This window comes from Rhinoraja longicauda, chromosome 14 (genome assembly GCF_053455715.1).
Source record: "Rhinoraja longicauda isolate Sanriku21f chromosome 14, sRhiLon1.1, whole genome shotgun sequence".
NCBI classification, from domain to species: domain Eukaryota; kingdom Metazoa; phylum Chordata; class Chondrichthyes; order Rajiformes; family Arhynchobatidae; genus Rhinoraja; species Rhinoraja longicauda.
Genome location: NC_135966.1, coordinates 24,523,997 through 24,548,963, shown reverse-complemented (window position 1 = coordinate 24,548,963; position 24,967 = coordinate 24,523,997). Strand labels below are relative to the sequence as shown.

The 24,967-nt window shown below is 42.6% G+C and overlaps 1 protein-coding gene across 1 annotated transcript; it reads right to left on the bottom strand.

The window, feature by feature from the left end:
• Positions 1 to 4,529: 4,529 nt before the first annotated feature.
• Positions 4,530 to 24,698, bottom strand: LOC144600139 (grpE protein homolog 2, mitochondrial-like). Its single transcript, XM_078411588.1, has 4 exons — positions 24,572 to 24,698; positions 16,653 to 16,848; positions 7,994 to 8,075; positions 4,530 to 6,285 (listed from the first exon to the last, which is right to left on the bottom strand). Exons 1-4 carry the CDS (start codon positions 24,634 to 24,636, stop codon positions 5,909 to 5,911), a joined length of 720 nt encoding a protein of 239 aa, XP_078267714.1. The 5' UTR covers positions 24,637 to 24,698; the 3' UTR covers positions 4,530 to 5,908.
• Positions 24,699 to 24,967: the final 269 nt, after the last annotated feature.

Below are 24,967 nucleotides of genomic sequence, written 5' to 3'. Positions count from 1 at the left end.
TCCTTAGCTCTTTTAAAATCTTCCAAAGCCCATTGTCCCTTGGAGGCACCATGAAATCCTGTTCAATTCATGTACAGGTCAAATTGTTGTTCGATAATCTTTCTTAATCTGTCAAAAATCTCACTATCAGTAACATTCGGTGCAGCCTGCCCACCTTTCACCATTGTGGGCAATTGCTCATTTACTTTACTTGCTATGACGTTGCTTTAAAGTTTTCTGGGGTCAGGAGTTGTGGACCCTTTTACCAGGTCAGTAAGTTTTCCCTGGATCGCTGCCGCTTTTTAGCCGTCTGTTTTGGACCCCGAGCCTTCTACCAAACTGGAGATTCCGTAAAGATCACGTCCGGACAGACAATGATCGAGAACCTTTAATAAAGAGTAGTCCTTACCTCTTGGGCACCAGTGTGGGTTCGGTGTCCGGTGGTCTCCAGCGATTCTGAAGACTATGCCACCAATTAGTTCATTAAATTCTCAATGATTCGCTGAGCCCAATGTTAATGTTTAAAACTTTTTATTCAAGCATAGTTGTTACATGGTACCAGAGTGAAACATTAAGACAGAGAAAGTGGCACAGCTGATAGAGCTGACACATCACAGCACTGGAGACCTGGGTTCGATCCTGACTTCGGGTGCTATCAGTGTGGAGTTGCACATTCTCCCTGTGACCACGTGGGTTTCTCCCAGATGCTCGTTTCCTCCCACATCCCAAGCTTATAGGTTAATTGGCCTCGGTAAATTGCCCCTAGTCTATAGGGAGTTGATGAGAAGGTGGGATAACTGAACTATTGATCAGTGGTCAGCGTGGACTCGATGGGTCAAAGGGCCCATTTCCTTACCGTGCTTCTAAACTAGACTAAAAAGTCTGCAGTTCATAGCTAAAAGACTGGACAGAGCATGACTAACGGACAAAACACTGATGAATCGTGGCTAAAGACTAACAGACAAATAAACACTGAATATTCAGCTGAAAACAAGCTTCTTTATCTATATAGGATCATATGGATACGTTAGGCTATCAATAGTTGTGCAATCTCTTACAGGTTAAAAAACTAATAACTAATGCTGTGTCCCTTCCTTATTGCTCCTGAACCCAAGGGGCAGTGGGCATTGCCTCGTTACCTTTGTACCATGAAAGAATTGTTATTCACAGTTCTAAGTTCCTATCAGTTGTAACCTTGAGTTCACAAGATGTTTTTTTGTCTCTGTGCTGAAGTTCAGACTGTCCTTTTCAATGAGTTAGCAGTTTGTAATAAACTAACCACATCCATTTTCTGTAAACCTCAACTAAAAGATCTGCAAACCCCCACACAGAGCAAGTTGGCAAATTGGATCCAAAGTCGGCTTGGAAATAGGATGATGATGATAGAGGGCTGTTTTTGTGATTGGATGGCTCTGACTGGTGATGTTCCACAATGAGTGATGCTGCGATCCTTGCTGTTTTTAATACATGTGAATAGTTCAGACCATGGATGTAGGAGGCATGATCAGTATGTTCGTAGATGACATAAAGTGAAGTTGATGTGGAGGATATTCTTGGACTACAAGATGATATTGATGTGTGGTGAAATAGGCTAAGAAATGACAGAAGGGAATTTATTATTGATAAATGTGAGGTATTTGATTTTGGAAGTAATAAGGCTAGAACAAACCATGAATGGTAATGTCATACAAACCCAAAGATCTTTGAAGTTGCTTAGTTTTTTTGTGGTAATGAATACAGAAATAGTGAGGTATTGCTTCAACTTTATAAAACATTCTTTAAACTTAAGGTGGAGTACAGTATGTAGTTCTTTCCATCGCACTAAAGATGTGTTGGCACTGGGGAGCCTATAAAGCAAATTTATCAGGATGTTGCCTGGGATGGGACATTTCAGATACGAGAGACTAAGTTTTCCTCTGAGACAGGTGGTTAAAGAGAGGGGGAGTCACAATTGAGATATATAAAATTATGGTATAAATAGGGTAGATAGCAGGAAACTTTTCTCCTTGTTAGATGTGACTATAAAGCTAAATTACATAATTTTAAGGTGAAGGTTTAGAACCTTAAGAGGGGATTATGAGGAAACTTCTTCACCCACACTGGTGAATACCTAGAATGCAGTTGGTAGCAGAATTGCTGACATTTAAAAGGTGTCTAAATGAGCACTTAAATCACCTATGTATAAATGGTACAAGGCCAGGTGCTGAAAGATGGATTTAAATTTTGATGGGTGCCCATCAGTCAGTTGAGTGAACTGTTTCTATGCTCTATGATTATCACTGTGACTCTCAACAAGTGGTGGGGCCTTGTACATACATCCCTGTAAAATCACCGTAATCTGTGCACAACCATAATGCACAAACCTTCGACTTTGGATCATGCAGAAATTTCCTGAAAAACATGACCTAATTGAGGGAATTGCTGCAAGCACAATTTTCATTTGGCCATGTTATGCTCCCATTTTTTCCTCCTCAATTTACAGCTAATTCACCGTGCATTTCAGGGCTTACGCAGTTACTTTTTAATCATCCACCCTGCTTCTAGTGCATCTCAAGTAATTCCCAGAAACCTCAGGAAATCCTTTCTTTCAAGTTTCTGCTACAATTAACTCCCTGAAAACAGAAACAAGAGAAGATAGTGATAAAGGAGGCATATAGAAACATAGAAAATAGGTGCAGGAGTAGGCCATTCAATATGATCATGGCTGATCATTCAGCTCAGTAGCCTGTACCTGCCTTCTCTCCATACCCCCTGATCCCTTTAGCAAAAAGGGCCACATCTAACTCCCTCTTAAATATAGCCAATGAACTGGCCTCAACTACCTTCTGTGGCAGAGAATTCCAGACTCACCACTTTCTGTGTGAAGAAATGTTTTCTCATCTCGGTCCTAAAAGACTTCCCCCTTATCCTTAAGCTGTGACCCCTGGTTCTGGACTCCCCCAACATCGGGAACAATCTTCCCGCATCTAGCCTCTCCAACCCTTTAAGAATTTTATATGTTTCTATAAGATCCCCCCTCAGTCTTCTAAATTCCAGCGAGTACAAGCCCAGTCTATCTAGTCTTTCCTCATATGTAAGTCCCGCCATCCCAGGGATCAATCTGGTGAACCTTCTCTGTACTCCCTCTAAGGCAAGAACGTCTTTCCTCAGGTTAGGAGACCAAAACTGCACACAATACTCCAGGTGCGGTCTCACCAAGGCCCTGTACAACTGCAGCAGAACCTCCCTGCTCCTAAACTCAAATCCTCTTGCTATGAATGCCAACATACCATTCGCTTTCTTCACTGGTATGCTTGTTTTCATTTGTCAGGGCATCGAGAACAAGACACAGTAAGTCATGATGTAGGTTTAGTTCTTTGGTTAGGCTGCATTTGGAGTATTGCAGTTCAAGTCGCCCCATTACAGGTATGACGTTAAGGCTTTGGAAAGTGCACAGAGGTTTCTTAGAATGATGCCTGGATTACAGGTATTAGCTACAGGGAGAGGTTGGACACTTATTGTTTTCTCTGGAGCATTGGAGGTTGCAGGGAGATCTGACAGAAGCTTATATTACGATAGGCACAGATAGGGCTGACAGTCATAATCTTTCTCAAGAGGATGGAAACATCAAATACTAGAGGGGATAGATTTAAGCTGAAATGGGCAAAGTTAAAAGGAGATGTGCAGGTAACTTTTTTTCTTAGAGAAGGCTGTGAGTGCTTGGAATAAGCTACAGGGATAAAAAAAGTCACAATTAAGACTTTGGATAAGCTGGAAATGGAGGATACGGATTATGTGCAGGTAGTTTATAGTTGGTCTTGGCATTATGTTGGGTATAAATATTGTGGTCTGAAGGGCCTATTCATGTGCTGCACTGTTCTATGTTGCTTATAGATGTGATCATTTTGGCTGTAGGAACTCTTCTGCTAAACAACTTAGCAGAAAGATCCCAATTCATTGCAGTCTCCCAACTGCACCATGACTCAAATTCATGAGTGTTCTCCTGCTTCTATGTTCTCATTAGATTCTGTTGATGTTTATATTTCATCAGTGTTCATCACAGACCAAATCGGCACGAAGTACATCGTGGAAGCCACATGCAGCATACAAGGAAAAGAAATCTAAAATTAAAAATTCTGTATGGTTGACATTTGTTCCATACACAGAATCATCAGCACAAATATAAATCCCAGATAAGAGTATTTCTGACTAAAATTTTAAACATGCACTCCCAACTCCTGCTCACTAAAAATCAAAAACTCAATTCTGATGGCAGATGACACGTCTCACCTCTGCCTAGTTAAAGGAAACATAGTTTGGCACATATAAACTTAGCTTTATTCTAGATGAATCATGCATTTGCAAACTAGATAATTTAATGAAGCACCTACAGCTAGATTATCATGGGGGTGACGTTTCCTTTATCTCCTAATGACAGCGGAAGGAAAATGCAAAGTCTTTTTCATAGCTTTTTCCTTTATCTTTGGTGCAATAGCAAGATATACCCAATGGCGAGCTCAACTTTTATAAATCTAGAAAGCAAGACAGTGCAAGTTCAATTTAGAAGAGGGTAAGGTTTTCAAAACTCATTTTATTACAAGAAAATGTTTTCTGGTCAACAATGTGATTTTGTTTTAAGCTTTTTTTTCCTCCATTCACATACAGTAACGCATAAGATATTGGCTCAATATAATACAAAATTTTGGCACAAATAGGTTTCAGTCTACATATGTGACAAAATAATCCAGATATGGTACAAATATATTACAATTTTCACTGGCATTCCTACACTATTTGATTACAAAAAATAAAATCTTGCATGTCATGGTATGTTATAAATACAATTACAGTTTACTGTAAAAATAAAGTACATACTATTTTGCCCACAGATTAGGAAGTAAAAAGGCATTTTACATGAAAGTACAAAATGGGCCCTTACAAGCCAAAATTCAAGTGAAACATATAAAAACAAATAACCAAGTGAATACTTCCAAAATCAGTGATAGAGTGTGATATAGAGGACTGGTTTAAACAAACTTTTGAACAAACTGCTTCACTTAAATTAAGAGCACAGGAAATGAACAGTAGCAGTCCAGATGTAACAGCAGCAAAATTGTAATTTCAGAAAAATGACCGACATTGTGGTTTTCTTCTTTACAGATATGTTATTCCTCCATATTCTATCTAGCTTTCTCCAGCAACAATTTAGTATCCAATTACAGCTCCAAAAGCTGTCTAAAGAAATGTAACCCTTATAATAAATCTCCGTATTAGAAAAGTAAAAGGGTTCTACTTTTACCTTATGCATTTCATTGGGATGCAGGTCAAGAGTCCCTCTTGTACTGCCCGTAACAGATTATCCGTTGACCATCTCATGCAACCAAAGGGAATTACTCATCTCTTCACCGTGTAGATGAATTTTAACTCCACAAAGTCACTATGAATTTGGTTACTGGGCAGTAATCATAAGAAAATAACATTTTTCCCATGGTAAGGCAAATTCTACCAAATCTACAATCACTGTAAATAACAGCACACCCACATTTTTTTTTTAGGGTCCAACTGTTGATTGGAAGCATTATCAAGGAAGTGTCCTTTTCCATTCCCATCTGCCACTCACTACAGGGACATAACTGGTGGGTCTTTGGCAATGACACAGAAAGCATTAATTTCAGGAAGGCCCTTAGCTTCAAGTACCGTGGGAAGTCAACTTGATTTGATTTTAGTGCATGCTTGAAAGTGGCCTAGCCATTTTCATGTAAAGCACTTAATGAAGTTGTAAAGTTTCATACTTTCTCCCAGTTTGCTCCAAAGTTAAATCTTAATCATTTTAAAGCCTAAAATACTCTAGCTGATCATAAGAAGCACAGGATATCAAAAAACCTCAGTAAGCTTTTCATAAATTATTGTTCTCTTAATCATAGACCACATTGTGACTATCATGCATTTGTCAAGACCGACTTCTGCCTTTTAAGTGTGGCTGAGCTTCAATAGCCAGCCCAACCTGGGCAGTTCTTAGGATTCTCCCGTGAAGCTTATAGCCTTCTTGCTCTATTTTTACTACAGTACCAGGTAAAGCTTCCACAGATGGAACACGCAAAACAATTTCATGTTCCGCTGAATTGTACTTGACACCAATGGAGCTCATTTTCTCCAACCCATACTTGGCAAATATATTGCACAATTTCTCATTTATCAAGCACAATCCGTCTTGGAGGTTCTTCATTGTTGGATTAGTATTAGCCTGTTCCATCTCAGTTACATCCCGTGTTGTCTTCTCCAGCAAATCAACCACTGCCAGGATATCTTTACAAAAACTATGGATACCTAGCAAGGCAAAATAAAGCTTCTGTAAAAACATCCAAATTGTAGAATCTTGTAATTAAGCTGTTGCTTCTTGGAACTAGCAACTAATTCAACACAAACTAGGATTTCAAAAAATCTGAGTGTCACATTCCAAAGCACATTAACTTCTTAAAAAGTAACTTAGGCACAAGATAACCTTCTTCCCCTTCTTCCCAAATGTATGGAAGGGGAGTGGGAAATATAATAATGTTAGTGGTCTTTTTTGTTGTACTCAAATCTTAATCACTTTTTTTTTACATATACCAAAGGTGTTAGTAAAGTATCTTCAATTGGAACAGGAGAAACCAGCAGGCATGTGAGCACTGTAAAAAAAAAAGGAAAAGAGCCGAGCACTTGCGTGAGGCGTACAGCAGGGGTAAAAAAAAATGTGCACACAAAATTACCAGTTTCAAGCCTCTTTCAGTGTATTTCAAAATAAAAACGGACATTACAAAATAATGTGAATATGTCACTGTATATACTAATAACATTTAAGTAAATTCGGAGAGGGGAGGGGAAGGTGCTGCACCAATGCAAGAGTGGTTTGGGCCCAACGGGTCCAATTGGTCTAGTATATATATATATAAATATATAAAACTAAAATTCTGTTTGTTTGTTTTATTAATTCAATCTCCAGTAGGGCTGGGGAGGGGGAGTGGCAGTGGGGGTGGGAGGGGGAAGATGGTGTGGGGGATGGGGAGAGTGGAGGGTGCTACACTGATGCAGGAGGCTTTGGGTCCACAGCTTGCTCTGGCTGCAGCGCTGGCAGCACAGGGCCGAGGTGAGTGGCACCCTATCCCCTTCTCTGTCCCCCCTCGCCCACCTACAGCCCCGGGACACACTCCCCGTCTGGGAGGGGAATGGGGTGGGGGGGGGGCGGGGAGAGGGGATGGAGTGGGTTTGGAGGGAACGAGGATGGAGTGGGTGAGTGGGGGGAACGGGAGTGGGGAGTGGAAGTGGGGGAGGGGAGGGTGCCGGCGCTCCCCATCATTTGTCGCCAGCACGTCCTGATTTGCTCCTGCCGCTCACCCCCACGTGGAGTCCATTGATTGGCTTCAGCCTCCCACTCGAACGATTGGCTCCGACCTCCCACTCGACTGGTCCAGGTCCCACGTGGAGGGAGCGGTTTCTTCCCGCTCAAAGCAACAGCTGGAGCAGTCGAGCTGACGCTGCTGCTGAATGAGGGTACAGTCTCGAGGATCTCCAAGAGAGCATTTTAACCATAAAAAGCAAAACCATTCCAGGTAAGATTTATTTTATTTTTAAGGAAAAAAGCTGTTTATTTTAAAGAATCCGATTTTCCCATGTCACGATGTGAACCCAACGAGGAATGGGCCCCAACGGGTCTACAGTCCAGTATTGCTCTAAACCGGTCCTATCCATATAACTGTCTAAATGTTTCTTAAACATTGTGCTAGTAGCTACCCCAACTATTACCTCTGGCAGCTCGTTCCAAACATCTACCACTTTTTGTGTGAAAAGGTTATCCCTCAGGTGCCTATTAAATCAAATTGTGACATTCCATGCTACTATCACACTGCAATAACTTACCAAAATTTCACTTTCAACTCAATTTTTGTTGATATGATTATGAATTGTTCTATTGTAGCTTTTAGTCATTATTTTGCAGAAAATCCTCTTACATGAATTCTCAACCCGTACAACAATTTACACTTGAAAATCTTCTCACCATATATTCTGGCATCTTCTACACATTTTCGAACTCGCCTATTGGTGTCTTCAGCATGGGCTAAAACCCTTTTATAATTCTCCTACAAAACCAAACACGAGATTAAACAATCACTTAACATATATCTTTGTAGAAAAAGTTCATACAGCTAAGATACCAAAACATACATTTGATTCCATTTCATGGCAATTATACTTTATTCAGGGTTGCTTGTTTTAAGCTCATATTATACTCAAATTGTTCAGTGATCATTCTGTAAAATACTAATACTTCAGTCTTTCAAAACAAAAACTATCGAGTTGGAAATGTGCACAGTCCAATACATTTTCCAAATATACAGTATGCAGCTTAAGAAATCTGGAGGGATAAAAAAAATAATTCAGTAAAGCATCACAGGTGAATAGGATGGCGAAGAAGACATATGGCAGCTTCGCCTTCATAGATCGGGGACAGATTACAAGGGTTAGGATATTATGTTGCAATAACAAAACACAGGCTTAGCTGCATTTTAGAGTATTGTGTGCAGATCACACTCCAGGAAAGGTGCGATTGTGTTGGATGCAGGAGATTCACCAGGAAGCTGACTGGATAAGAGTTATGGATAGAATAGACAAGCTGGGCAAAGGAGGCCAAGGTGCAACCTAATAAAAATGTATAAAATTATGGGATGCAGAGATAGTGGGAAGGGTTCAAAAATAAGAGCATACAACTTTTAGGAAATAAGTAGATTTAAAGGGAATCGTGGGGCAATCAAGTTGTGTGCCCCCACTAATCGGACAGCACTCAATATCTAGTACACTCTGCCAGAGGAAATGGTGCAAATATCCTCACTTGCCAAATTTACAAAGTATTTAGACAGACTCTTAAATAGGCAAAGCATAGAAATAGTGCCAAAGAGGACATTACTGGTTCTGGAGAATGAATTATAAGAGGCAAGATGGAATCTAGATGGAATTTTTCTCCCCCCTCTAAGCAGTGAATAATTAGTATTTCCCAGGGGAATTACGGGGCATTGGTTTAAGGCAAGAGAAAAATGTAAAAGGGACCCAACGCGAAGGTTTACTTTTTTCACACAAAGGGCGATGCATATATGGAATGAACTGCCATATGAAATGGTAGGAGAGTACAATTCTGACATTGGAAAGAAAAAAATGGGAGGGATATGGGCCAGGCTCAGGCAACTGGGACGAGCCGAGTTGGGAAACTTGGTCAGCATGGATAAGTTGCCGTGAAGGGCAAATTACTCTGCTGTACAGCCCAATTAATTCAACGTGGGCAAATGGAATTGGATGGACAAAATAGTTTGCATGGACGTGGTGCGTTGAAGGGCCTGTAACTGTGCTTTACTTCTCTATGACTATCCATCAATGATCAGCTGAAGCATAAAAAGAGGTTTTGTCCTTTGCCTGTATTGTATGAGCCAATCACAGACAAGTGTGCTGATAATCTGGCTCAATGTCAAAATTACACTTGAAAACATGCACAGGCAGATCAGGACAATGCGTTATTTAACGCTGATAATATTTAACATTTATACTGCAATGCAACTTACGTAAAAGATGAACTTAAGTTACTCAGTACAGTTGCTTACTAAAAAATTGCAACCAATTCCCAGTTTGCCACCATTTTCCTACATGAAGTTGGCTTGATTTGTTTAGAATCAAGAGCTTGTTCTCAACAAACTCCTGACAACACACCTTCAACTTCAAGAATCAGAGCCCCTGCAACTCGGTTTCATAACAATCGCTCATCCACCTTGATGCTGCAAGTCACTGCAGATAGCATTCGGATGGTCCGGTGCAGAATCCAAACTTCTGATGTTCCACACAGGCCTGAAATTTGGCTTCAGGAATACAATTCAATTATTAGAATGCAAGGTTATAATCCAGCACACTTTAAATATCACTTTCAAGTAACATTTGCTCACACCAGTGTTAAAACTATGTACACTTCCATATTTTATTACAAACTAACCAGAACAAATTAAAATGAAAAATTTGTTCAATGCCATAAAAAGACAAAAATGTTTACCTGTATATCAAATTACATGCGACCGTTTATTGTCAATAAGGTAAATTAAAATCAACAATGGAAAAATGTAATGCTTCTGTTGAGCAATCTTAAAAGTAAATGTGTGTCTTTCTGGCCAATAATCAATGTCTGAACTGTTGAATTTAAAGCATTCGTAATTCCATCAGCCAATGACAAAAGAAAGGGCAGCACTGTGGATAAGACATGCAATAGTTAGAAAAGCGAAAAAATATTCAGCAAGTCATTTGGACTGCAGAGAGAAGCAGCCATTTGCCGCAAGTCAGTGATCTTTCAGAAGGCCATTGCCTCAAGTCGGTGACACGCTGCATCTTTCAGTTCAATTAAAAAATGAAAAGGTCTTGGATTTCAGGCCAAGTCTTTTCTAGTACCGTTGAAAAGCACAGAAGCTGCCTGGCTGGCTAATTATTTACAGCACCTACAATGTTATTTCACTTTTCTTTGTAAAGGCACTAGTTTAAAGTGCCTTATCACAGTTTTGCCTCAGGAATTTATTTCCATTTTATATTTTCAGCATCTGCAGGTTTTTTTTTGTTTTCAAATGATGGTATGCAGGTGACTGATCAGATCAAATACTGTACCACCCAAAGGCAGTCAGAAATTTAATGGCTTCTGTGAAAGATACAAGACCTTTACATGTGGCTAGCAAAGTTGCAACGGTAAGTAGTGACATGAAAAAGTGTTTTTACATGTTTTGCTAGTTTTCCATTACTTCATTGTTCAGCCATGCATCCACTTGCTTCAAAAACCTGTATTTATTCCCAACAGGTATTTGCATTCTTTCAATCTGCTTTAAGCAGCAAATTGCTCAGGCACAATCCAAATATTACCCATGAATAATTTATCAACTCTAGGAACCTAGCAAGAATCTTATAAATTCCTACACCATTCAACCTTGTAGCCTCTGGGCATGACCTTTGCTGGAATTACATAACTCTTGAGACAAAGTCACACAAATGAGGTAGATTGCAGCTTCTAATCAAAACACCAACATTATCTGGTTCAGAAGATAATGTTGGTGTTTTGTATTCAAGAAAGGTTTATATACATCCCCAACAGCTAGAATATTAACTAATCAAATGCTGTCATCCAAATTTCATTTATTTAGGGGTTGTAGACAAGGATGCCCACTATCTCCGCTTCCATTTGCCCTCGTTATAGAACCACTTGCTGAGAGTATTAGATCAAATCCAGATATTCACGGTTATAACACTAAACATACAACCAATACCATTTCTTTATATGTGGATGATGTATTAATATACATTACAAATCCTGAAATTAGCATTCTGAAGTTATTAAATCTCATAACTCAATTTGGTTCATTTTCAGGTTATAGAATTAACTGGTACAAAAGTGAAATTATGCCAATAATGGAGCAAAATCCGGCCATACTTCAACAATTTCCTTTTAAAATTGCATATGAAAAGTTTAAATATCTTGGAATTTACGTGACTAGGAAATATACTTCTTTATTTAAATTAAATTTTCCTCCTTTACTTACTAAATTACACAGAAATATCCAATTTTGGAAAACACTCCCTATATCATTAGTTGGTCGTAGTAATGCTATAAATATGATCTTTCTTCCACAGCTACTATACTTATTTCAAGCAATTCCGATCTATCTTCCAAAAAAGTTTTTTTTAAAAATCGATTCAATTATTACTAATTTTATTTGGGACTACAAGACTCATAGAATAAATAAAAGACATCTATGTAAGTCTAAAACTAATGGAGGAATTGCCTTACCTAACTTCTTATTTTATTATTGGGCGGTTAATATTAAAAATATAACCTGCTGGTTGGATGACACTGATCAACAACCGGATTGGTTAAAGATGGAGAAAGAGGATTGTTTACCATTTGATATTGGTGCGATCCTCTTAGCTCCAATAAATTAAAATAAAAAAACATATGGAGGTAATCCGATTATACACAGTGTTATCCGTACCTGGAAACAATTAAAACTTACTTTAAAACTGAGTAAATTATCCTCTTTCCTCCCTATTGCGAATAACCCTTCTTTTAAACTGTCTGTCTTAGATAGAGGATTTGCTCAATGGAAAAGTTATGGAATTAAAAGGGCGGGAGATCTTTATCATAAGGGAACTTTTCTTTCTTTTCAGGATTTACAGCAGAAGTACGGATTACATGTTAATAATTATTTTAGATATTTACAACTTAGAGATTATGTAAAATTACACATGCAAGAATATAAATTTAGAGGTCCAGAAACTCTTGATGTATGCCTGAATCGACATTATAATTCAAATAAATTAATATCCTTTATTTATAATACTCTCCTAGATACTGACATTCCGTCATCAGAATCATATAGACGAGCATGGGAGGACGAATTGAACCAACTCATAATACAAGATATATGGGATGAAAGTTTACAACATATACACCAATGTTCATTAAATACTAGACATTCCTTAATACAATTTAAAATAATACATAGACTACATTATTCGAAGACGAAATTAAATAGGATTTTTCCTAGTATCTCTCCTATTTGTGATAAATGTCAATTTCAAGAAGCTAATTTAACTCATATTTTCGTAACTTGCATAAAAATGCAAAATTTCTGGTTGGATATTTTTAAAATAGTTTCTAAAGTTATCGACAAGCAATTGGATATGGATCCAAAATTAATTATATTAGGATTATCAGAACATATTACAAACTTTACAACAAGTCAGGTACATTTTCTTGATTACAGTTTAATAACTGTGAAAAAATTAATACTTAAATTTTGGAAAAAAACAATAACCCCCACAATTAAAATGTGGATTACGGAAATGACAGAGACCTTGCATTTGGAAAAAATAAGATTTGCCTTAATTGACAAACCTGATTTATTTTTTAAAATATGGTCTCCATTCATTGAATTTTTAGAAAAGTAAATGGGTTTGACACAGGACTAAAATAAAAATTTTAAATTTAAAGTTGAAACTTGAGTTTAGGGTTGAATGTACAACTGTGGTTATTGTCTCCCGGATCTACCCCCTTTAATTTTTATAGTTATAACTCTTTTTTTTCCTCTTTTTCATTCTTTGTTATTTTTATTCTCTCTCTTTAAAAATTTAAAAATTGAAGCTATGTAAGAGCTCTGTAACAAAATTGTCTTTTATTTCTATCTGTACATATGCTTTTCAAAAATTTAAATTTAAAAAAAAGAAGGAAAAAAAAGAAAGGTTACAAAGATTTGTGTTTATGTGCATCCGCAAAGGAATGATTAGCATTACGATTTTATAGCTTCACAAATGCTGGTATTCAGACACAAATAGGTACTAGTTCAGAGTGCAAAGAGGAGTAATATTAAATTGGCAATCATACATAACATGGATAATGCATGGAGCAGGACTTTTCTGAAACATGTCTGACCCAGACAGGCAGAAAATAAACTAATTGGATTTGAGTGGATGCACCAATAGTCAACTTCCTCCAAAGATCCATAGATTTTGACATGGTCCCATCTGATTAGAACGTAGCAAAGGAGGGAGAAAGATGCAGAACCATACAGCAGTTAGCCTCATATCAGTGGCAGGGGAAATTGATGGCATCTATTATTATGCAAGAGATAAATAGGCACTTGGACATAATAGGAATGGGCAAACATAATTGTTTTATAACAGAAACAGTCTATACAGATCAATTAATGTTTCCAGAGATTATAACTAGATAAATAGATAATGACAAGTCATTATTGCTGGTGCATTTGGACTTTCAGGGGTCTTTGATAAAGAACCACACCAGCCACCCTCATGCAATCCTGACTACGGGTGCTGCCTGTGCGTTCTCCCTGTGACTGCGTAGGTGGATCCCTGGATGATCCGGTTTTCTCCCACATTCCAAATACATGCAAGTCTGTAGGTTAATTGGTTGCAAGCTGTCTCTAGTGTGCAAGATGCAAAAGTGGGATAACTACAGTATAGGCGATCAATGGTTGGCGTGGACTCGTTGGACCAAAGGACCTGCTTCAATGCCTTATCTCTAAAATGAAAGAAAAATTATTTAACAAATCTAGGGCATATGGTATCAGAGGGGGAAGAGGGAATATTGGCGTAAACTAAGAATCAATGAATGTATAAAAGAGAATTTTTTTTTTATTAAGGTAGGAGGCTGTCACAACGAGTTGCAGCAGGGACCACTGCAGTTCGTAATCTACAAAAATATGCTTTGAACCCCCTGATTTCCTCATTTACGTTTACTGACAATACTAAGCTGGGAGTCAATGTTGGTTGTAACTGGGGTACAGAGATATCAGGAGAGACAGGCTATGTGAATGGAGAAGAACATGACGCTGTCAACATTCACCAAATTTGTAATAAATGGATAGGCCCACCACAGATTTTCCAGCACCCTGGGTTCCAGAGCCTTTCTGGATATTCGTCTTGCTGGACCAGAGGTCACGGCCTTTGAGAGGTCCAATAGTACCGGAACGGTCCACTGACGCTGCCAGCATACTGGCCCGTAAAGTTGGCTTCAGGATCATTTCCTGTGGATTGGAGGGTAGCCAATGTTATCCCACTTTGTAAGAAAGGAGGGAGAGAGAAAACGGGAAATTATAGACCAGTTAGTCTGACATCAGTGGTGGGGAAGATGCTGGAGTCAATCATAAAAGACGAAATTGCGGAGCATTTGGATAGCAGTAACAGGATCGTTCCGAGTCAGCATGGATTGACGAAGAGGAAATCATGCTTGACTAATCTTCTGGAATTTTTTGAGGATGTGGTGTAACTTGACTTTCAGAAAGCCTTCGACAAGGTCCCACATAGGAGATTAGTGGGCAAAACTAGAGCACATGGTATTGGCGGTAGGGTACTAACATGGATAGAAAATTGGTTGACAGACAGAAAGCAAAGAGTGGGGTTAAATGGGTCCCTTTCAAGTCAAGTCAAGTCAAGTCAATTTATTTGTATAGCACATTTAAAAACAACCCACGTTGACCAAAGTGCTGCACATCTGACTAGGAAAAAAAAAGAAACATACAGTGGCAGGCAGCCAAACACAACGGCGCGGCCATCTTGAACAAAATGTTAATTCAATCACCCACAGTCCAACAATAAAAGCACTAAACAGGCACCCAAATTACCCAACCCCAAAAACCCCCCAAAACACAGTCCAACAATAGAAGCATTAAATAGGCATTCAAATCACACACCCTAAAACCCCCAAAAACACAGTCCAACAATAAAAACATCAAACAGGCACTCAAACCACCCAACCCCCAAAAAAAACACACAAAAAAGAAACATCCATCAAAGAAACATCCATCACAGTGAGTCTCCACCAGTCCTCTCTCTCCTCACTGTGATGGAAGGCCACAATGTCTTTCCCTTCTCCCGCTGTCCTCGCCCGCAGCCAGAATGGCAGGCAGTGACTAGTGGGGTACAACGAGATCTGGGTGTCCTAGTGCATCAGTCACTGAAAGGAAGCATGCAGGTACAGCAGGCAGTGAAGAAAGCCAATGGAATGTTGGCCTTCATAACAAGAGGAGTTGAGTATAGGAGCAAAGAGGTCCTTCTGCAGTTGTATAGGGCCCTAGGGAGATCGTACCTGGAGTACTGTGTGCAGTTTTGGTCTCCAAATTTGAGGAAGGATATTCTTGCTTTTGAGGGCGTGCAGTGTAGGTTTACTAGGTTAATTCCCGGAATGGCGGGACTGTCATATTGTTGAAAGACTGGAGCGGCTTGGTTTGTATACACTGGAATTTAGAAGGATGAGAGGGGATCTTATCGAAACATATAAGATTATTAAGGGGTTGGACACGTTCGAGGCAGGAAACATGTTCCCAATGTTGGGGAGTCCAGAACCAGGGGCCACAATTTAAGAATAAGGGGTAGGCCATTTAGAACGGAGATGAGGAAAAACTTTTTCAGCCAGAGTTGTAAATCTGTGGAATTCACTGCCTCAGAAGGCAGTGGAGGCCAATTCTCTGAATGCATTCAAGAGAGAGCTAGATAGAGCTCTGAAGTATAGCGGAGTCAGGGGGTATGGGGAGAAGGCAGGAACGGGGTACTGATTGAGAATGATCAGCCATGATCACATTGAATGGTGGTGCTGGCTCAAAGGGCCGAATGGCCTATTCCTGCACCTATTGTCTATTGACGGATCTGTTGGCTCTGGCCGGGCTAGAGTTCTAAAACCCGGCTACAGGGGGGAAATCCAATTCGCCGATCAGCCGCAGAAGTCCAGATGAGGTAGAGATTACCCAGCTCCCCTGGCCTAGGCACCACATTTTGGGGCGGGTTGGGTGGATTTTAAGCGTGGTCATCTAATTTTGTCCAGATTAGAGGGCATGAGCCACCAGTTGCCAGAAAATCAATAGACCTGTCCATGCATAATTATTAATCTAATTATCAATCTAAAATTACTACTACAAAATAGATTTTAGAACCTAAAACTATCGTCTACGATACAACTCTTGGCAGCAAATAACTGCTCCCAATATAAAGTTACTATCAAGCACTGAATTTCACCAGGTGAGCAACTTCTAACTAGTGAAAAGTGTGCACGCATGGGTGAAAAACATGGTAGCAAATAGAGGCTTGGCTGCAGATTCTATTTTTGTCGCAATCACTGTCAAAGTAAGACTTGCCTGCAGGGTCCGATATTCTCTGTCCAACTCATTCAATTTGAGTCGCAGCATTCTTTGACTGGCACAGGTACTAGAATTCATCTTATGCTGCACTGTGTTTTCAGCGGAGCACTTATGAGTCTTTGCGGTATTCAATGAACCTTGAGTTTCTTCAGTTTTGTGTTGAGTAGGAGTAGCACAGAGGGTCAAAAAACTCCTAGAATTCAAACATATAGCACATGATTTAGAAATAAATTCCATTTATATTGTTCAGCCTTAGAATATTCCATAGTATTTGAGCAATCCAACAGTTCTACTTCCAATAGTTACAATCGCATCACCTATAATCATATTAAAGTGATAAAGCATACTTGATGTCTTGCTCCTTCTAATTTGTATAGTCATTGGAGGTTATTATGTTAAGTGACTAGCAAAAAAATCAAGGTTCATTCCTGTTCTCATGTAGTTGGGAGAAGGCACACTATTGTTTACCACCAGGTCAGGCTGAAAGCTTAGACCAGTAAACCATACATGCCCCTCACTGCCTCACAGCAGAAACCAGGATATTTATTTTAAGGGATTGTTGCCAAGGCCAATCAGGGAATTTGGCATTTTCTTATCAAAAATGTAAATTTTCTTTCTTCAGTACTATATAAATACAACAACTCCCCTTTGTCCCCTAATCCCAACCTGAACCAACGTCTGTGGTAACGGAATATAACGCAAGTCCCAGCAATTCTCAGATATGAAGCCTCAAAAGCAGAAGATAATTACAGATATTCACACCTGAAAGGAAAATTTGCTTGAACCAATGCCATCTGAAACACCTAGCACTCAGCTTATTGGCCAGCTGTGAATTTTAAAACCATTAATTGTACGTGCAGGAGAGTGCATACAGCATGTCTGCCACCCTGTAATTCTACACCCAATTCCTTATACGGCATTTTTTTAAAATGCTAGATTTCAGATGCAAGTAGCACTTGCAGGACTTTTACTGTTTCGTGAGTCAGAGCACCTAATCCTATTCTCTACATTCTGCCAGTCTTGCCATCAGATAAATGTACTTCATGCACAGATAAACTACACTGAACATGAAACATTCGGTCTTAAATTGAATGTTATCAATCTATTGGGAATAGCAGACAGCACCTCAAATTAGCTTTCTATTCCCAACTGCCTGTGTTCATGCTGTTCCATTAGCACCTTAATCATCGTTGGGAATCAGAAAAAGTAGTTTTAATCCCTGGCAAGTGTGTCAAACAGCATCCGTGGAGGCAAAACTCCTACATCAACTCCGTACATTGGGACCTCATGCAAGGTCCTGAATCAAACTGCCCACTATTAAATCATCAATGAGAAACTGGGATCCAACTCCACTCTCACTTCCACCTAGGGACCAGAGCAGCCCTTCCAGATGAGACAGAGGTTCACGTGCACTTCTTCCAACCTCGCCTATTGCATTCGCTGTCCTAGATGTGGCCTCCTTTACATCAGCAAGACAGCCAGAGTTCCTGGTTGCTAACCATCTTTCCTTATCTGACACACCTTGATCTCCTTTTTACCTCTTGTCTTTGACACCAACTCCACCCTTCTATCGATTCCACCTTACTTTCCCTCCTCCCACATTGAGTCTGAATGGTCCTGAACTGTCCGTTCCCTCCAGTACCTAACCCACCAGCACTTTGATTTTTTTTTAAATCCTCCCATTCATGCAAAATGACCCGGGAAAAAATGAGCAAATAGACGTGCATGTATTGACTGAAGATGCTTAAAAATGCCACCTTATATTCAGTACCCAGTCACATGTAAAATTACTTAAGATGAGGACAAAAATCTGCATGTATTGGTCCTCATCAGGGTCACACTGGGAACGCAGCCGGAGGTCTTTATTGAGGCACCGTGGGCTCGATGCCTCCCGGATTGCTGCGTAGAAGCCCAGGTCAGAGCCCAACTGGGGCCTTGCGGGTCGGAGTCCGGTTCGGCGGAGCGACTGACGGAGCCCAGTTCAGCGGAGCCCCCAGCTGGGGCGTTGGTCAGCACCACGGGGGCATGAAATGGGGCGTCGACAGTGGTGAGGCCTCGGTGGCAGTGAAGCTTCGTGGCGGCGGCAATGCCTCGCGGGTTGACAAGAGCATGGAGGACCATTGTGAGGGGGGGAAGGGGAAGAACAAAGGAGGAGTTCGGGGGAGGGGGGCAGGGGAAGAATTATGGAGGACCCGACATTGGGGGGGGGGGCACCACCATAAGTGGGGGGAGGGAAGAACAATGGAGGACCCGGTGTAGGGGGACCACCGCGAGAGAGGTGGGAGAACGATGGACAATAGGGGGAAGGGGCAAAGGACAAAGGGGACCCGCTGTGGGGCAACTGCGGGGGGGGGGGGGAGGAGAACAAAAGGGGGAGGCAGCTGGCTTTGTAACTTTGTCAGCGCCGTAGGTGGCCGCTATTTTGTATACATTGTGTATGCAAGCAAAGAATTTCACTGTGCCTGGTCACGTGTGAAAATAAAGTATTCCTGTTCCTCATCTGAGAGATGACTCAGGGCAAATGCACTGGTTGTTATAAAACATTAAATTTAAACAATACATCTCAATGCCTATGAAACTCTGAATTACACGCAAGCATGATCAGGTTGAAAATGTAGAGAATAAAACATACAAAATGAATAAAACAGCAATAATTTCAAATAGTTTCGAAACATTAAGTGATTGGACACATTAGAGGCAAGAAACATGTTCCTAATGTTGGGGGAAATCCAGAACCAGGGGCCACAGTTTAGAATAAGGGGTAGGCCATTTATAACGGAGATGAGAAAAAACTTTTTCAGTCAGAGTTGTAAATCTGTGGAATTCTCTGCCTCAAAAGGCAGTGGAAGCCTTAGCCCCCTACTGTACTCCCTGTACACACATGACTGTGGGGCCAGGTTCAGCTCAAACTCCATCATCAAGTTTGCTGATGACACTGTGGTGGTGGGCCGGATCTCCAACAACGAAGGAGATGAAGTGGCGGCGCCTAACGGCTGCGGCTCGCTAGCAGTCTGTTCGTCTTTTTTCCTTTTTTTTTTTGTTGTGTGTCGGTGTTGGGATGGTTTTTGTTTTTTTTTGGTTGTGTATGTGTGGGGGGTGGTGGTGTGGGTGGAGTGGGTGGGGGGTGGTGGGGGAAACCTTTCTCTTTTAGGTCTCTTCCTCACGGCGCGGGGTGCGGCTCAGCCGCGGGACCTAACATCGCCCGGTGCGGCTCGGCCGCTGGACTTAATAGTGCCCGGTGCGGCTCGGCCGCGGAACTTTACATCGCTGGTGCGGCTCGGCCGCTGGACTTAACAGTGCCCGGTGCGGCTCGGCCGCGGGGCCTAACATCGCCCGGTGCGGCTCGGCCGCGGGGCTTAACATCGCCCGGTGCGGCTCGGCCGCGGGGCTTAACATCGCCCGGTGCAGCTCAGCCGCGGGACTTTTCATCGCTGGTGCGGCTCGGCCGCGGGACTTAACATCGCCCGGTGCGGCTCGGCCACGGGGCTTTACATCGCTGGTGCGGCTCGGCCGCGGGACTATTCATCGCTGGTGCGGCTCGGCCGCTGGACTTAACATCGCCCGGCGCGGCTCGGCCGTGGGACTTAGCTGCGCAAGGCTCGGTCGCGGGGCCTTCCATCGCCCGGCTCGGCCGCGAGACGTTTCAGCGCCCTGTGCGACTCGGCCGCGGGGACTTCCACCCCCTTGCGGGGACTGTGCGGGTCGGTCGGGGACGAGCTGTCTGTCCGTGGGCGTGGGGAAGAGAGTGGAAGTTTTGTTGCCTCCATCACAGTGAGGGGGTGTTTGGAGTCACTGTGATGGAGCCTCCTCTTGAATGTCACTAAAACAAAGGAGCTGATTGTGGACTTCAGAAGGGCTAAACATCCAAGGACGTACACGCCACTGGAGATAAATGGGTCTATTGTGGATAGGGTGAGCAGTTTTAAATACTTGGGAGTCCGCATCGCAGAGGATCTCACGTGGGCAACGCACATTGCCGCACTGGTGGGTAAGGCTAAGCAGCGCCTTTACCACCTTAGACAATTGAGGAAATTCAGAGTGTCTCTGAGGATCCTTCATTGCTTCTACTCTGGGGCTGTAGAGAGCATCCTGTCCGGCAACATTACAGTCTGGTTTGGGAACAGCTCTGCCCAGGACAGGATGGCCCTGCAGAGAGTAGTGCGTTCGGCAGAACGCACCATGAGAACTACACTCGTCCCCCTGCAGGACCTATACATCAGAAGGTGCAGATCCAGAGCAAGCAAGATCATGAGGGACCCCTGCCACCCCAGTAACGGACTGTTCCAGATGCTACGATCAGGCAAACGCCTCCGCTGTCACGCTGTGAAAACGGAGAGGATGAGACGGAGCTTCTTCCCACAGGCCATCAGGACTGTCAACTTTTATAACCCCAGAGACTAAATTTTTGTCGACACTAATAGTAACTTATTAACTTTATTTATATGCTGTAACTGTAATTCTTTTTGTGCACAACCCGCAGGCATTGCCACTTTCATTTCACTGCACATCGTGTATGTGACAAATAAATTTGACTTGACTTGACTTCTCTGGATGCTTTCAAGAGAGAGCTAGATAGAGCTCTTAAAGATAGCAGAGTCAGGGGGTATGGGGAGAAGGCAGGAACGGGGTACTGATTATGAATGATCAGCCATGATCACATTGAATGGCTGTGGTGCTGGCTCAAAGGGCCGAATGGCCTACTCCTGCACCTATTGTCTATACTAATTAGCCATAGAGTGATACAGTATGGACACAGGCCAATCGGCCCAACTTGCCCACACCAGCCAACAATGTCCCAACTACACTAGTTCCACTTGCCTGCACTTGGTCCATATCCCTCCAAACCTGTCCTGGCCATGTGCCTGTCTCACTGTTTCTTAAACGATGGGATAGTCCCAGCCTCAACTACCTCCTCTGGCAGCTTCCATACACCCACCCCCTTTGTGGAAAAAGTTACCTCGGATTCCTATTAAATCTTTTCCCCTTCACCTTGAACCTATGTCCTCAATTCCCCTACTCTGAGCAAAAGGCTCTGTGCATCTACCCAATATATTCCTCACATGATTCTGTATACCTCGAAGATCTCCCCTCATCCTCCTGCGCTCCATGGAAGGGACCCAGCCTACTTCACCTCTCCCTAAAGCTCACACCCTCTTATCCAGGTAACATCCACGTAAATCTTTTCTGAACCCTTTCAAGCTTGACAATATATTTCCTACAATATGTGTCAGATTAGGTAAAGGGGAAGTGCAACGAGACCTTGGTGTCCTTGTACACCAATCACTGAAAGTAAGCATGCAGGTACAGCAGGCAGTGAAGAAAGCTAATGGCATGTTGGCCTTCATAACAAGAGGATTTGAGTACAGGAACAAAGAAGTCCCTTCTGCAGTTGTATAGGGCCTTGGTGAGACCACATCTGGAATATTGTGTGCAGTTTTGGTCTCCTAATTTGAGGAAGGACGTTCTTGCTATTGAGACCGTGCAGCGTAGGTTCACGAGGTTAATCCCAGGGAATTAAGGGATATAAGGAAAGATTGGAAAGACTGGGCTTGTATTCACTGGAGTTTAGAAGGATGAGAGGGGATGTTATAGAGACATATAAAATCATAAAAGGACTGGACTAGCTAGATGCATGAAAAATGTTCCCAATGTTGGGAGAATCCAGAACCACAGGACACAGTCCAAGAATAAAGGGGAGGCCATTTAAAACTGAGATGAGAAGATTTTTTTTTTACCCAGAGTTGTGAATTTGTGGAATTCTCTGCCGTAGAAGGCAGTGGAGGCCAATTCACGGAATGAATTTAAAAGAGTTAGATAGAGCTCTAGGGGCTAGTGGAATCAAGGGATATGGGGAGAAGGCAGGCACAGGTTACTGATTATCATATCATATCATATCATATATATACAGCCGGAAACAGGCCTTTTCGGCCCACCAAGTCCGTGCCGCCCAGTGATCCCCGTACATTAACACTATCCTACACCCACTAGGGACAATTTTTACATTTACCCAGCCAATTAACCTACATACCTGTACGTCTTTGGAGTGTGGGAGGAAACCGAAGATCTCGGAGAAAACCCACGCAGGTCACGGGGAGAACGTACAAACTCCTTACAGTGCAGCACCCGTAGTCAGGATCGAACCTGAGTCTCCGGCGCTGCATTCGCTGTAAAGCAGCAACTCTACCGCTGCGCTACCGTGCCGCCCATTGTAGATGATCAGCCATGATCGCAATGAATGGTGGTGCTGGCCAAATGGCCTCCTCCTGTACCAAAATTTCTATGTTTCTATGTAGCATAGTACCCAGAACGAACACAATATTCTAAATGCAGTCTCACCAACATCTTATACAACTGCAACACGACCTCCCACCTGCTCTACCCAATACTCTGACTGATGAAGGCCAAAGTGCCAAAAGCCTTTTTGACCACTTTATCTACCCGACTCGACCTTCAGGGAACCATGCACCTATACTCCTAGATCCCTCTGCTCTACAACACTACCTAGAGGCCTACCATTTACTGAGTAAGTCCTGCCCTTTGATAGTTTGATAATTTGGCAAGTTCAGAGTGTTTATACACCAACACCAGTGAGCAACACAAATGGCTACAAATGAAAAATACACCATCAAAATAATCTGTAATCTATTACAGAGTTGCTGGAATCTGACAAAGCGTTGATATTATCTTGTAACACTAGAACAAACCAGTTTACTGGCGTTGAAGGGAAAAAAACGGCACCACGATCCTCATCAAACCCCTTCCCTCGGACCAGGGAAATTACCGTCGATGAAGCAGCAACAAAATGTCTGATCACACAAAGGAATTTCCAGCCCTTTGTTGTCGTCCCCCCTCTCGACCTATGCTCATATTGAAAATATGCAACTGGAAATTATAGATTTCTTAATTTGTGACTACGTTTCAGTCAGTTCATTTACAAGACGAGAGCACGAAGGCGTGCCTTTGACTTTAATCATCTTTTATACGAATTTTGCTATAATCCGCTCGAAATTATAGCTTAATTTAACGCCGATCCAGTGAAATCACATGTCACTTGCACAGAAACATTGAAATCCAGGTTTAGATTTAAAGGAATTTGGGTTTCTGGCTAATTTACATTTGGTTTCCTGCTCCATGAGTAAACCCCAGTGCGTACGTGAGGAACAGCACGATGCAAAAAACAGTTATGACATGGTCAATATCGTACTCGGGGTCAAGTGCGGAGTACGCCAGCACTTTATACCACTTCAGGAGCTATTGATTTTTGGGGATGTTTGGGGCGTAAATTGCTGTTGACCCACACCCCATCCCCTCTCATATATACAATCAGCATAGGGATCAGACAAAGGCAACCACGTTACCGTCGGCAACGAGGGAGAGCAGACACGAAGGCAGCCAGCTCCCGCGATCAACCTCTTAATCCTGCAGGGGCTCAGCTCAGTCACGGTGGGGTCGGGAGGTGGGGGCGAAGAGTTGGAGGGAACGGCGAGGAGTTCGGGGGGAGAGGAAAGCGGTCCGGGGTAGGAGGGAGACAAGACCAGAGGAATCGGGGGGGGAAGTCGGTGGAAACCGGGCAAGATAACGGCTGGGAAGAGTGTGGGGAAAGCGGCCCGGAGATGGGGAGTTGGGGAGGAGGGGTGGGGGGAGAGGAGAGAGGCTGCCCGGAGATCAAGGGAACAACGGCCGAAGAGGGACGGCGCCGAGATCGGGGCAGCGGGATGGACGCCGAGACGCGTACGCTGGGAAGAGCCCCAGAAGCCAGTTGTTTACCAATCCTCCTCCCATCGGCATCGCCATTCACCAACTCCCGTATCTTCCCCTCACTCAACGCCGCTTAACTCATCCATTCCTCAGGCTCAGTCCCTCAACCTCTTCCTCGGTCACTCAACCCCTTTCCCCATCTCCATGCACTCACTCACCTGCCACTCTTCCATAGCCCCTTGCTTGCCGCATTACTGCCCGCCCTCAAATACACGGACATCATTTTCTTCCTTTTCTCCCCGCTCGTCGGGCGCTTCCCGCTTTAATAGGCAGCCGACTTAGGCCCCGCCCCCTCCCGCTGCGTCACGCCCCCTACCTACGTCTCACTCCTACGGGCACGCCCCGCGCGGGCAACGGCCGCCCCCACCTGACGGCACCCCACGTGACCTCCCCGCTTTGTCCCGCAGAGCGACCGCTGGCCGGTATCAGCACAGAAAATGCTGGAAGCTGTCAGATGCTTCTGGGTAGAAGGAAGCATTTAATGTTGTGTAACTGAAGAAGGGTCTCGACCCGAAACGTCATCCATTCCTTCTCTCCAGAGATGCTGCCTGTCC